Raw genomic sequence first — 14,626 nt, 5'->3', positions numbered from 1 at the left:
AATGTATGTGTGATCAGCATGTCACATAATGATTCATGATGGAAACGATAGTGAATGAGGTATAGGCCTACATCCTCATCGTGTGTTCTGGTGTACATACATGTAGGTCTCTTCCTGTCATGTTGTGAAGCACGCTGTACATCTCAGCAGGTTGAGTTTACACTGCTATGAATACACACACATCTGGATCTCTGTGTACATGTATACACATGCCGCCAACTATCGCAGTTTACACATGTATATTCTGCAAAATTCCTGCCACTCCTCCGGGTGTCTCGCCCCCCTCCCCAGGCGCGGCCCCTTTAAGACAGTCTCAGCCCTCGGGCGTCGTCACGTGACCGGCCTTTGTCCGGACATTCGGGCGACGGAAGCTACACCGGAGAAACCAAAAGCGGGCGAGAAGTAGCGCAGAAACGGGCGAGCACCCGAAAAAAAAAAAAGCGGTGTGTTCGGTGAGTGGCACGGACGCCATCAGTGCAGGAAACGACGTTCTCAGCAAAAGGGTGTACCGCCCGAGAGGTGACCCGGGTTCGGGCGGGGTTTTGTTAGACCTGGGTTGCCATGCTCATGCTGACATAGATGATAGGCGGCGGTGGTGGTGAAGGAGCGCATCATTCTGATAACACATAACGGAGGTGGCTATATGCATGGGCGCCCTTCATTTTTGGGTCACCCAGCGCTCGGGCTATGGCGGGGAACATAAGGGGGGTAGATGCTGCAGTTCGGCTAGGAGATTGCGCTTGCCGGATGTTTTACGCCGGTAGGCAGATGAAGCGGCACCGAATCTCCCGGTACGGGTGTGGAATATGATAGACGTCGCTGACCACCAATCGCAAATGCACGGTGGCAAAAATCCCGCCTCTCTTTGAGTGACAAGCAGCGGGACCAGTAGTATGCGCCCGGGGTTGTCCCTCCTTTACCGGCAAGGAAGCCTTCCAATAGAAATGGGTCTTGTAGGGAGGTGCTGCTTTGATAGACATCTGACAGGGCCAATCAGAGACTCCTCCTGGGACAGTATGGCCAGAGTGGACTGACAGCTTTGCAGCAGTAGCAGTGATGGTGCTGCTGGGGTGTTTTTGGAAGATGCTAGTGGTTTGGCTGTCATGCTTATCGTCTGGCTTCTCTAATTGAAGAAACATGTACAAAGAACATTTATTGGCTGCCATAGCTTATCTACTTTTCTGAAAATACTAGTTGCCTGGCTTCTAAAAAGTGATGGACTATTCACACTAAGCCCCTTTCACATGTAACGTTTTAATGCACATTTTCCAGCATGCAATATCTGAAAATCCCATTGTTATAAATTGCAGCTGTTCTCATTTAGGCCTGAGCAAAGCTTGACGCAGTTCACGTAATCAGGCGTTATTGGCTTCAATGGAAGTGCCTGGAAATCCCCAGTATACGCTTTTTTTTTGTGTGTGTTTTTTTTTTCTGCATGATCAACTGTGCTCCTCCCCCTTGCAAGGCCAGCCAGCAAAAATGCCCGAAGCCTGCATCCACATGAAACATGTTAGTAATACCAGGGCCATCCCCATAATCAGGCAGCCTGAGATGGGGGCCGGCAGGTGTGGGGGGAGGCCACAGCATCCCAAGTTGCTAAGAGTTCTTATTAACCGGTGAAGCTCTGTCCGGCTTGCTGCCCATCTCCCTGAAGTCATTTGTTGCCAAGGAGCTGAGCTGGGCGCCCTGGCTGGTGTCCCACCGAGCTCCTGGTGATCAGTAACGTCAGTGAGCTTGCAGGATTGGACTGAGAGCACGGCTCTAAGCCCTCACTGACACGATTAACGGCCGGCCCGTACAGATCCGTGCTGGTGGCACGGCCGTATCAGGTAGCTCCCAGGAAGGACAGGTACTGCGTGTGATTACACGCAGCAGCCTGTTCTTCTCTATGGGAGTACGCGGCCATACACCGCACCTACGCTCACCGGGAAATGCATGTCCGTGCGGGTGTCCCTGCTCAGACGCAGACAGGATCCATCCTGTCAGCGTACAAGTATGGACACCCGCACAGACGTGCAGTTTGGGTGCTCGTACGGCCGCGTACTCCAGTAGAGAAGGACAGGCTGCTGCATGTAATCACACACAGCACCTGTCCTTTCCGGAAGCGGCCCCATACGGCTCTGCACGGATCATGTCAATGAGGGTAACACAGCCACCTGTCCCACTGCAGCAGCATCTGCCGCCAAGCCCCCCCACCCGCAGTCTGTCCCCGACCGCACATGTTACAATCTGACCATACAATCTCCGTACAAGCATAGATCTACCAAAGGCAGGCACTAGCACTACATACTTGTTGGTAAATCTAAAGGAGATTGTACAATCAGATTGTAATGTGTGTAATCACCTGTGTGTTATGAGGACAAACCTAAACCATCCATCCAGTCTGTATTCAAGATAGTACACTCAAGTTGTATAATACAGGGTTAGGCAACCCTCGGCCCTCCAGCTGTGGTGAACCTACAAATCCCATCATGCATCTGCCTCTGGGAGTCATGCCTGTGGGTGTCAGAGGCTTGCAATGCCTCATGGGATTTGTAGTTTTCACCACGGCTGGATTGCTGAGATCACACTAGCATTGAAGGACATAACAGTGCTTCTTGCGTGTTCTGTTGTCAGGGTAATTTTGTAATCAGGTTCCTTGTTGCTCTCTCTCTCTGTTAAATTAACCAACAATTTCCGATGATGGTCTCTGAAAATCTGTTCAAAGTTAGGTCTCGTTCACACCTAGGCGTATTGCATATGCGCGTCTGGCGCGTGTTTTTTTAAAGTCGCGCAACAAACGCGCGTTTCCGAAGGCTACTTGGCTGTATCCCAATGGAAACGCGCAACAAAACGGCCCAAAGTAGTACATGTACCTTTTCAGGCGTGGGCCGTTTTGTAGCGCGTTAGGGACGGGCGGAAATACGCCAAGGTGGGAACGAGACCATTGAATACAATGGGATTTATATTTTTGATCGTTTTGTAGAGCGTTCGTCGAGCGTAGAACGCGCTACAAAACGTTCAGGTGTGAACGAGGGCTTAAGGTGGCCATACACTTTACAAGTACAACCATTGTACAACTTTTTTTGTGCAGACATCTCACCCTCGTTTAATTTTCTTACAACTAGCCCATCATACACAGACCAATGTAGTTCACAATTAACGCTCGTCAGTACCTCCACCGGGCCGATTTCCATTGATCGAAAGGACAGATTGTCATTTGAGCATATGCAGTTTTCATCTTGAGATTTTTGTTGTACAACAACGCCACTAACCTGTCAATTTTCAACCAATTAGACAAAAGTATTCCAGCCTGCCTGAAAGACAAAAATCTGCCAGTTGTACAGTTACTGAGGTTGTACACTTCCCATCAACTGGTAGATAATTGTAAGGCACCTTTAGCCATAGCAACATCAATGAGCGTTTTGTAGTATTTTTGGTGGGTTTTTTGTTGTCAAATGTTCTGACTCCCAGCCCAGAGAATTTTAATTGTGCTTTAGGCCGGGTTTACATATCGGCAATCCCGGGACACGTGTGATCGTGCACGATTGCACACAGCAATTGCCGCCTGGCCCCATTGATTACCTCTTCTTGCGTCACGCACCACACGTTTGTTTCAACCACGACCGTTGCCCAATTGCACCGGCGCTATCTCGGCAGGGAACTAAGCGATTTGCCTGGCGCAACTGGGGTGTCATTAGAAAATAATGGCACTGCTAGCACGATTGGCGGTGGTGCGCGATTCCATGGCCGTGCGGCCATCTGCGCGCTTTCGCGCACGATTGTCACGCGCTCACGGATTACCCTAGTGTGAACCTGGCATTTGTCATTACTGTAAGGATCAGTCCCTAACTTCCTTTTAAAGAAGAAAATTAACCCTTGCCGTGGGGCTACCCCCTCACTGCAATGCCTAAGTGCTCCTTTTGTGTATGGGCGATAATAAAATGAAATACTCACCTGATCCTCGGTCCTATGGCAGTCAGCACTCACCTCTCTCCCCCTCTGCTCCAGATGTGGTATATCCCTCGTCATGATGTCCAATACATGTGAATGGACTGTATTCGACTTGACGTCACGGGTCCTTGGAGCACCGAAGCCCAGGGGCGAGGAGGCTGGGAGGACAGGTCTAGCAGCCAGATGAGACCAAGTTTCGGGTGAGTATTTCTTCTTTATTTTTGGCCGCTAGGGAAAAATGAACAGTTAACCCTTCCAGGGTGGAAGCAGTACTACTGCAAGGGTTAAGTTTTCACAATCCTGGAGTTCTTCTTTAAGTCTTTTTTTTTATTATTCCATCGCCTGTGTACAAAAAACACCATCCTGTTTATGACCGCCATTTTTGTAATAGATGAAAAGAGAGATGTCCCAGAGACAATTTCTTATGGGGATATTCCCAATTCTCGGTATTGGTTACATTTACCGATAATAAAACCTGTGTGAATCAAAGGCTAATTGAAGGAGCCGGTCAGAAAATCTATGTGGGAACAGAGCCAGCAGCCAGCAAGCTGCCAGCTCTGTCCGGTATTCTGACAGCAGCCACTGTTTAACGTTTGTTCGGACGTACGACCAGAACAAGAACTTTAGTATTTATGATATGAAAACTTAAATATTCAACCCTTCCGCTCTCCCACTGGTCAGTGTTGTACACTGTAGGGATGCACCAATACCGGTTTTTCGGTACCGATACTGGTGTCGTGTGCCCCAATTATCAGGAAGCCGGGGGGCGGGTCATGACTTGCCGCCCAGCTTCCCGATTGCCTGGGAAGCCGGTGTTCTATCGAAAGAACGCCAGCTTCACTTCCCGAGGCTGCGTTGCTTCCTGACCAATCAGGAAGACGGGCGGTGGGTCATGAGGTGCCGTCTGGTTTCCTGATTGGTCAGGAAGCCAGGCTGCCTAGCAACAAGTGAAGCCAGCTTCCTAGCCAATCAGGAAGCCAGGCAGCACGTCATGACCCACATCCTGACTTCCTCATTGACTAGGAAGCTGGCTTCACTTGTTGATGGGCAACCTGGCTTCCTGACCAATCAAGGGGCTGGGAGGCAGGTCATGAGGTGCCGCTCGACTTCCTGATTGGTTAGGAAGCCAGGCTGCCTAGCAACAATTGAAGCTGGCTTGCTAGCCAACCAGGAGGCAGGTCATAAACCACCGCCCGGCTTCCTCATTGGAAAGAAAGCCAGGTCCATGCTGCCTCTGCACTGCTGGTCAGAGGGAGATCGTACGAGTACTCGGCCCAATACTTGGTAGTGGCTCCGATAGCGATACTAGTATTGGTGCATCCCTAGTACACTGTACAAGAACTTGTGTATTTACAGTATGCAAACCTAAGTAATCAACTGTTTGGATTTACAACCAGCTCTTCAAAGCTCTCTATTCCTCGCTGGAACAACCTGGTCGCAGGAACTGAGCTCTGTCGCTGTGTAAGGAGTATCTGTGTATGTTCAGGGTTTACTCTTCTTTTTACTACTTGTTCACCAATTGAGCTGTTCAAGAAGTAAGGAAGTCTAACAACCACCAGGGGCCACCCCTAGGCAGAGCTTTTATTTTGTACCTAGCATCCTACTCCTGGAGGTGGCCATATAACCCAGTTCTGAAGAACAGAATGCCTGTCAATGAACTCAGAGAACAGGATTGTACGTTGAAAGTACAAAACAAATCCTATTTTCTCACCAGATTAGGTGCAGGACTGAATAAGGGCCCATCCAAACCATTGGGATGTGGTGGTATTTATGAATTCTGAACGTAATTCTAATGCACCTTTGCAGTGCGACACATATCATGCAGTAACGTGCACAGTGGTGTGCATGGGTTAACACCTATGGCTTGTTAAACATTTCTATGCGTTTCTTTATAAACTCTATTAGAAGATCCGCTCAGTCCGGCAGGTGGGTGAGCGATTCTCCTCCTTCCGTCCTGCGTGCTGCACGTAAAGAATCCACCAGGCAGGACCTTGAACAGATCGTCGACGGCCTCCTCAGCGCGGCTCTGCGCATGAACGTCATCTGGCCACGTGAGGGAGGTGGGTGGGACTTCAATTTGACAGCCGGCTCGAGCGATGCAAATGCGATGTCAAATGCGAACAAAAAAATGAGTTTGCGTGCCAGCAGATGTGGCCTCCCGTGCCAAGCTGGGCACGCGTGCCGGGGGTTGCCGACCCCTGTCCTAGATTGTTCACTTCTCCTGCCTTCTCCAAACTCTTCACCCTTTAATGAATAATCCTCTATAAATGTTATAAAGTTATACTTTTTTCCCCCCTGTATTTTGTTTACTAATCTTTTACTTCTGTTAATTAGTGCCCTTTGAAGGATGGATTTTTCATCACATCATACTCGTCTTCTGCAGCAGTTGGATGAGCAAAGAAAGAGAGACTTGTTTTGCGACTGTCACATTACAGTAGGAGGGCACACATTTAAAGCTCATCGAAATGTCCTGTTTGCAAACAGCGGATACTTCAAAATGCTACTGTCTCAAAGTTGCAAGGATTTCAGCCAACCTACAACAGCCACTTTTGATGTGTTTTCTGCTGACACCTTCACTGCCATCCTGGATTATGTGTACTCTGGCAAATTGCCTCTGTCTGGGCAGAATGTCATTGAGGTCATGTCAGCAGCTAGTTACTTGCAAATGACTGATGTCATCAGTGTATGTAAGATGTTTATCAAATCATCACTAGACATTAATGAAAAAGACAGGGATGGCTTCTTTAGCTTATCTGACAAAGACAATGGCAGCAATGGCACTGGACTTTATGCAGCAGGATGGAGGACAGAATACAGTCCAACGCACATTCATGAAGCAGCAGAGCACAGTGGCTTTATTGCCGGATACAATTACCCTCCTCCTATAACTTCACGGTTACAGCGGCCTTTTACAAAACATTCACGAAAACCAGAGCATGTTCGCAAGCACCGTAGACGTTTAATGCCAGAGGCCCTAACAACTGCATGTATAGCATCTGTACCACTAGGTGACCTTGTGGGTGGTACTGCTGAATGCATCATCCAGGAGGATGAGAGCACACTACAGGAAGATGACTCGCAAACACCTGACGATATGTTGTGCCCTAAAGTTGAAGACGAAGAAGAAGGTGATACAGCCCAAAGCTGGCCGGAGTCCCCACAGCTTACAGAATCTGGGGACCAGGACGGCATACCACGGGTTTCAAAGGCAGATGAACTGTACAAAGCGATGCCAACCATCTTAGGTGTCATGTCTGGGTGGAATGAAGGTGAGATGAGAATATTCCTAAACCTACAAACTTTAATATATGTGGTTATGGTAAAAGTGTGAGTCTGCCTTTTTGTCACCTACAGAGACCCTGTCGCCGGGCCATTCATTTCAGCAAATAATATCCCTATAAGATTTTATGTGCATTTAATGTATTTTACCATCTTGCCATCTTGGATGGGATGCCGGTAGAGTAGATCCAAAGCTGCATAAAGGGAGGTGAGGAGAGGGGCCGGGAGGCTGGGTCAGCACAGGCAGCAATTATATGAGAGAAAGAATCTGCGCTCCTGGAGCTATCTAAGATGCACTTAAACCTAAAGCGGCTATGAAATAAAAAGGAGGAGAACCACCTTAAAGTAGATAAAGGAATTGTAACAAAGCGCTAAAGGTTAGATCACTTGAAGGTATAGTTGTATAATCAGTGATTACATTAAATACTCAATGTGTTGAATTTAATTATGTGTTCTCAAGTAAAATAATGGGTAAAAGGAGTTGCGTGTTAGCACAGCCCTAAGGGGTGAAATGATCCTTAATCAGTGTTATAAAAAAGGAAGTGTGTGAATATGTGAAGGAACGTCAACAAATAATAATTAAATAAATAATTAACTTGAATTCAGGTGTAACAAACAACCTATGAAAACCGAAAATCAAGAATACTAAAACATATGTGAATAATCGTGACAAGCTAGGGTGACAACGAATATAAATCAAAATATTTGATATAGTGCAGCATTAAATCATCAGCAGTAGTATGTAACAGAGATCGTAAGAGCCACAAAGTGGAGATCGACAGTCTGTATCGATCTTAGGCTGATCTTAAAGTAGCAATCTTGAAGTGAGGTTTGTCAGATGAAAAGAGAACAGTGTTCAGTGGGCGATATTAGAAGTCGGGAGAAAAAGACACAAAGCAGATATTTTGTTGATCACTTTCAGTTTAGTTTAGTTCAACGGCCCCCCTATTGATGGGTACTCACCAGAACGTAGTGAGTAAACACATTTCTAAGATTCGTGACGGTTTGGTCCACGGTCCTGCCCCGCTTTGAAATGGGTTCTTCCCGCGTTGAAACCCAGCAAGAAGGGAGTTTGTTCTCTGCAGTGCTGGAGCTGTCTTTCAGACACAGAGGCAATTTCTCCTGAGCGCGGTTCCAGCGGGCCTTTTCTCAGAGATTCACAGGGTTTTCAGGATTTAAGAAAAAAGAGCCCTCATGGTGCAGTACATTAAAGCATTGAAATTGATTAAAAATAGTAACTCACATGTAAAGTATATAAAATCCGGCCGACAAAGCAACCCTAACCCTGGAACAGCTTAGTAGACTCGTCGTGTTTTTTCTTAAATCCTAAAAAATTTGATTTTATGTATCCTGTCCGCTGATTCTTATGCTAAGGGCAACAGTAGTGGGCATTAAAGTGTCAGAAAAATAAACTGCTTTAGCCAAAATAACCAATCACATTGTTTTTCATGTTTCTTGTGCAGGGAGAAGATAACTGCTTGCTAAGAGCATGGTAGTCATTTTTAATTTTCAGATCATGTGATGCATGTTGTACAATTAATTGTGTATATTTAGGAAAAATGTTAAAATAACATCACAATATCACATACTGTGTGTATGTATGTACAGCCCCCTGAGACCCCGCACAGCCCTTCTGAGACCCTTCATAGCCCCATCACAATGCCATTCTGCATTACTGTATAATATATTGCTGAGATTTGTAAGGCAACTTAGTCTCCAGGTGCTGGTAGCAAGTGAGGGTCGGAGGGCCAGAGATGACCAAGGTCTCTGTAGGTAAGCAGCAGGAAAGAATCAAGGATCCATGCAGCTCTTCTGTAAGCAGGAACAGCAGCAGGAAGATGCATCCCCTGTGCTGTATGATGGTAAAGAGTGCTGAACACATGCACGACACTTTATCCACTGGATGATGTCAGCGTTCAGTCCAACAGAGTTAACCCCTTTTGTTGTGAAAACTGGGGAAATGGGGGATTTGAAGTTGCCCAGCGGCCTGTGCAACTGAGCTCCCAATGCTTGGCCTGCATTAAGCTTTTTTCTCCCACTGACGTACGTGCTGCGTCAGAACAGAAGTGCTTGCAGTAGGCTGGCTTAGTGACCTTTACTCCTGCTGCATTCCTGAACCTGTAAGTTAATGGTCAGTGACCATGAATTTACACTTAATAGTACCTGACCCCTTGTCTTTTACTGGATGTGAGTGATCACATCTAAACAATGTGTAAACTTGGCAGATCCTGTACACAGCTTTGTGAATAAGATCGGGCAAACAAATAGCCGTCTACCGTGTCCCCTCCTGTGCCCCTTTCTGTGGTCACCCTTCCTGAGCAAGCTCACTTGCAGTCTACAATAGTTGCACAGCTCTGTGAATGTGATCCATTCACAACTTTGCCTTTGTGCTCCCCTCTATTCACCAGCTTCTCCGACTGGCTAAAACATCTATGCAGCTCCATAGATGTCATCCAAATATCTGCTAATCAAATCCACATGGCTGCAGCCATGTCCCCCTTTAACCCCTGTCCCGTGCCTCTTCCTGCAGGTCCCCACGGCTCTTACCAGCAATTCCCAGCTGTCATTTTGAGGTTGGGGGCTTTAAAGTAATATACCGGGAGCAGCTGATTGCAAGCATGGACTCAGAAGAGATACAGACAAATAACAATGTTACTTTGCATTTCTTATAAATTGCCAGTGACCTATGTTTACATTATTACTTTCAGGGTTATTCACAAAAGGGTGAAGAGTTTGGAGAAGGCAGGAGAAGTGAACAATCTAGGACAACATAGCTGACTTTGAAAAAAAAATTCTCCAATTCAGCTCACTTTCCAGTTCAGCTATTTTGTCCTATATTGTTCACTTCTCCTGCCTTCTCCAGAGTCTTCACCCTTTTGTGAATAACCCTCTTAGTATTTATACCGTTTCAACTTTATATGAAGATCAAAGGAAGTATATCCAGTGTATGTGCTTTTGGGGAAGGATGTGACCTCCTCCGATGTAACAGTGCTTGGGTTTAGCAGCGAATCACTAAGCCCGAGAACTGTCAAATGAGGGAGGAAGTGATGTCACAGTTCCTTCTAGGCTCTGGTGCGTCAATAACCAAAATGGGGTATTTTTGTGGCAGCTGCAACAAAGGAAGGAGCAGCGGGGGATCAATGGAAAGGAGTATCAGTGGGTTAAGGGGATCTCTGGGTCCAGAATGGATAAAGTCTCAGTGTCTCATTAATGTGCATTAAGCCCATTCCTTTTGAACAAGCATTTTTTTTTGTACATTGTTGCAAATGTGTATTGTTGTGCGCTGAAATGCACACATGATGTAGTGCGCTGGGAAGGTGCTTTAGGGTGCCATTTAAGACCAATGGCACGGCAACTCACGACACTGCAGATCACGCCTTACATGATGGGGTGATGCTCGTCTCCAGGTTGTTGGCTTACATTTGTTTATTTACAATTTTGCATTCCTTCATACTTTCACCATTTTGCAAAAAGGCACAATTTAACATTTACAAGTAATGGTTATTTATTTACATTAATATAGTTTTCTCGTGTAGATTTAGTAGGAATTTTGGAAGTTATGCTGTATTTGTGTGTGCTAATAATGATTTTGGTATAGCAATGTGAGTTCCCGAGCTCCCCACATCCACTCTGTCCCTGCAGGTGCCGTGTTATCATCTTCTTCTGGGTCTACTGTCTTCTTGGACAGACACTGATAATGTAATGCTTGTTGGATTTGCATTATCGGCTTAATTGATGCTGTAACTGTACACTGGGTCTGCACCACAATTGGTATACAATTTTAAAAAGTCAAAACAAATAAAAACCTATTTTGTTTGCACCTTGTGAGGTTTAAATGTCCCTTCTGCACACATACTGTGAAACGCAAAGCGGATCTTAAACGTCATCTACGTTGCCACACTGGAGAGCGTCCGTATCCTTGTGAAGCATGTGGGAAGAGGTTCACACGGCTGGAGCACCTGCGCAACCATTTCCAAACTGTATGTGTTTAATGATAACCAAATGACTTGTTTATGTTTAGCATATTTTACATAACATTCATATACATTTAGGAAACCTCAAAACAGAGACAACATAAACATTATTTTCTGTTCAGTATATCCATTGTTATCTTAATCCACAAGCAAACATCAGCAAGGACTGCACAAGTGTATTCACCGCTTCCTGTCCGGCCATTGTAAATAAACGACCGGATAGCGGACCCTTAATAGCAGGTGGCTGTTTTTTAATATCCTCTTCCGCTTGTGCGCGTGAACACTGTTTACAGCCAACGACGGCTGTCACATACAAACGATTGCTTGCATGGTGTGTGGGAGTGTGTGCCCTCCTGCCAGCTATTCCGGGCTCCGCTGTAACCCATGCGGGCACACGGCAAGTCTCTGCACAGGGATCGAAGGGAGGTCAGCACTCCCCTCCGATCTGAATGCGGTGATTGATGTCTATTAAAGTTAAATGGAAAAAAAAGCAAGTTTACAAATTAAAGGCACATGTAAACTGATGGGAATAGTAGTTTATACAAGAAAGATAATTTTCTACTTTCAGTTCACTGGAACTTAAAAGGACATTTCTGGCAAGATCAACGGGTATTTTCTGTACCTGCTTAAAATGTTCTTGGCCTTCTATATCTAATTTTTGTTCTTGGGTTTAGATATACTTGAAGAATAAAGTATAATGTATTTCTTTACATAGTTTGATGCATTATATTCTAATATTTCATATTATTAGTCTTTATATGCCATTATTTTTAAATGCGTACCTTTCTATATTTTTATGGTATCAAATATAGTAATTAGTAGGTTTGTAGATTACAGTATAAAATGTGTAGATGTATGTATGTAGTATCCCTTCTCTTTCTGCATATATTGAAGGTAGCTCTCGTTGATCCATTTCTTAATCTCTGTTCTTTCTAAAGGTGCCCATACAGTTTACAACCCTCGCAAGACTTTTGACTTGCGAGGGTTGTAAAGTACTTTAAAAAAATGTACAATCTGTCCATCTTGGACAGGCAGATCGTACTTGTGATCATCGCAAGCCCGCCCCCGAGGGGCGGGCTTACGATGACTGCAAACGGGCAGTGTGCGCACACCGGCCCATTCGGTAGTTGTCGAACCAGCAGGCCACTAACTCGCCCAGAATCCTACGATTCTCGGCGGGTTTTCTAGCATGCTGGTTCGACGGAAGATGTGCGACCGTACAGTAGAAACGGTGGCACGCCTTCCATACACTGCACGATTATCGTATGATCGCGGGATTTCCCGCGATCCTCGTACGAGAATCGTGCAGTGTATGGGCATCTTTTAAACTGACCAAACACCTATAGATTATCTGCAGATTTTCTATGGTAGGATGGAAAAAGTGCAACAGATTCCTCCATCCACACAGTTTAGCATAGATGGAGGAATCTGTTGCACTTTTTCCATCTGACCATAGAAAATCTGCAGATAATCTATAGGTGTATGGCCAGTTTTATGGAGTATATTTGTCAAAAGGGCTTCTATTCTTTTCTGGCAAAACACTGCTGTTTTCCTTAGCGCATATGTTTATAATAAATATCCTTTCTTCCCCAACCCTTAAATGTCCTAGATACACGAAGCTGGTAAGCTTATCTGCCGACGATGCAAGCTTCCCGTCACTGATTTGACAGGGCGAGTAATTCAGGATGGGACAAGAAGATATCGTCTTTGTCACCCATGTCTCTCGGAAGCTGGTCTGGATAGTGTCAACTTTGATTTTGGGGATGATCAACCACTGGTGCTCCCACCTGAGCACGAGCGGGAGCAAGCCTGGCATTTCAAGGACGATGTGAAAGATGAAAATGGCAAGGAACGTCAAGATTCAGATCTGGTAATTCAAGAGGTGGAAGACAGCGATGAGGATGATGTGAAATCTCAAATCACATAAGTGCTGGAAGGGGGAAAGGACTTTGCTATGCTCGGTGTACAGAATATTTCTGAGAGTAAGATGGTGATATTTAGTATAGTGATTTTATGTATATACACATTTGTTTATTTTGACAATTGTGCACCATCACACTTTATTTAGCAGCCACCATTTTGCCGCTTAGAAAGTGACATTTCATTAGTTGGTTCCACATTCATATCACTCATGGCTGCTGCAGCACTTAAACTGTAAATACCTAGCTTTTTATTTAGCTCTTGCATATTCAAAGACTGTTTTCATCAGTGCAAGAAGCTACCTTGCTGTAAAATATACAGTATGTTCATATTTGAAGCTTTCAATATAATTATGAGATGTTAAATATTTCTGAATGTTTGTGTTATGAAGGATTATACATTTTACATACCATGCATTGTAAATGCTGATCATTACATTGCTAGCCTCTGACAGCAATTACATTGTTTACTATGTTATGAAAGGTCTATAAACTGACTGAAATACCCTTAGATTTCTTTGGGAACACGATAGTGCCTCATCTATCAGGGTTATTCACAAAAGCGTGAAGAGTTTGGATTTAACAATCTCTATATTATAGCCGATTTGGAAAAATTCTCCAAATCATCTATGTTGTCCTAGATTGTTCACTTCTCCTGCCTTCCCTAAACTCTTCACCCTTTTGTGAATAACCCTGTAAGTCTTTACAAGAGTATCTCATTCTTGCCACTGGGTTCCATTGGCTTGACAATAGCCAGCAGGGGGATGTAGAAACTTTGATCTTTCCACACTGAAATATCAGTCTTGAGTGTAAAAATGTTAATCCAGATTCATATCTCTGTATCTCTGCACTGAACAAACACGTGTTGTTGCAATACATTGCATTATTAATTGTTTATGGCACTGCACCACAATGGCCCTGCTTCTTAGTGCACTACAACACATGCAAACCATCTTCATTGTGGTGCAGGTGCACGGTGTTGAAGAAAAAAGTGCAGGTCTATTAAAACTCATGTTGCCATGTACTATGGGCTCCCTTACACAACACACTGCAAAAGTATGAATACAGCTTAGGGATGCACCGATGCTAGTATCGGTAGAGTCAGTGGCAGAACTACCAGGGTTGCAGCTGTGGTGGTACTCCGCCACTGTCCTAAAATCATTAGTCTGTATTGCTTTAGAAAAACTGTCACATGACGCCAAAAAAAATAAATGGTATCACTAATTGGTATTGGCGAGTACTTGAGGAAGAGTAATGTATTGTTACTTGTACTCGGTCTAGAAAAAAATGGTATCAGTGCATCCCAAGCTTAGATATTTTGCTTTGTGCATAAATTAATTCTACATCCCCAAATTTCCACAAGGAGAAAATAATGCTGTACACAGTTGGCTAAAAATAATTTAAATAAATTATTCATATATATATATATATTTCCTTGATAAAAGCAAGTGAATTCCAACACCTGCTATAACAACAACAAAAAATGGTTTCAAGTACAAACATTGTAGCATGATACAATCT

General features: G+C 44.8%; 1 protein-coding gene across 1 annotated transcript; it reads left to right on the top strand.

The window, feature by feature from the left end:
* The first annotated feature begins 252 nt into the window (after nt 1-252).
* Nucleotides 253-13,323, top strand: ZBTB8A (zinc finger and BTB domain containing 8A). The gene is made up of 4 exons (XM_018566548.1): nt 253-452; nt 6,268-7,213; nt 11,034-11,192; nt 12,796-13,323. Exons 2-4 carry the CDS (start codon nt 6,281-6,283, stop codon nt 13,111-13,113), a joined length of 1,410 nt encoding a protein of 469 aa, XP_018422050.1. The 5' UTR covers nt 253-452; nt 6,268-6,280; the 3' UTR covers nt 13,114-13,323.
* Nucleotides 13,324-14,626: the final 1,303 nt, after the last annotated feature.

The sequence above is a fragment of the Nanorana parkeri genome, unplaced genomic scaffold, assembly GCF_000935625.1.
Source record: "Nanorana parkeri isolate BGI_ZX_2015 unplaced genomic scaffold, ASM93562v1 scaffold959, whole genome shotgun sequence".
In the NCBI taxonomy this organism is placed as follows: domain Eukaryota; kingdom Metazoa; phylum Chordata; class Amphibia; order Anura; family Dicroglossidae; genus Nanorana; species Nanorana parkeri.
Note: the sequence above shows the minus strand (reverse complement) of the source record. Positions and strands in the feature narration are given on the sequence as shown.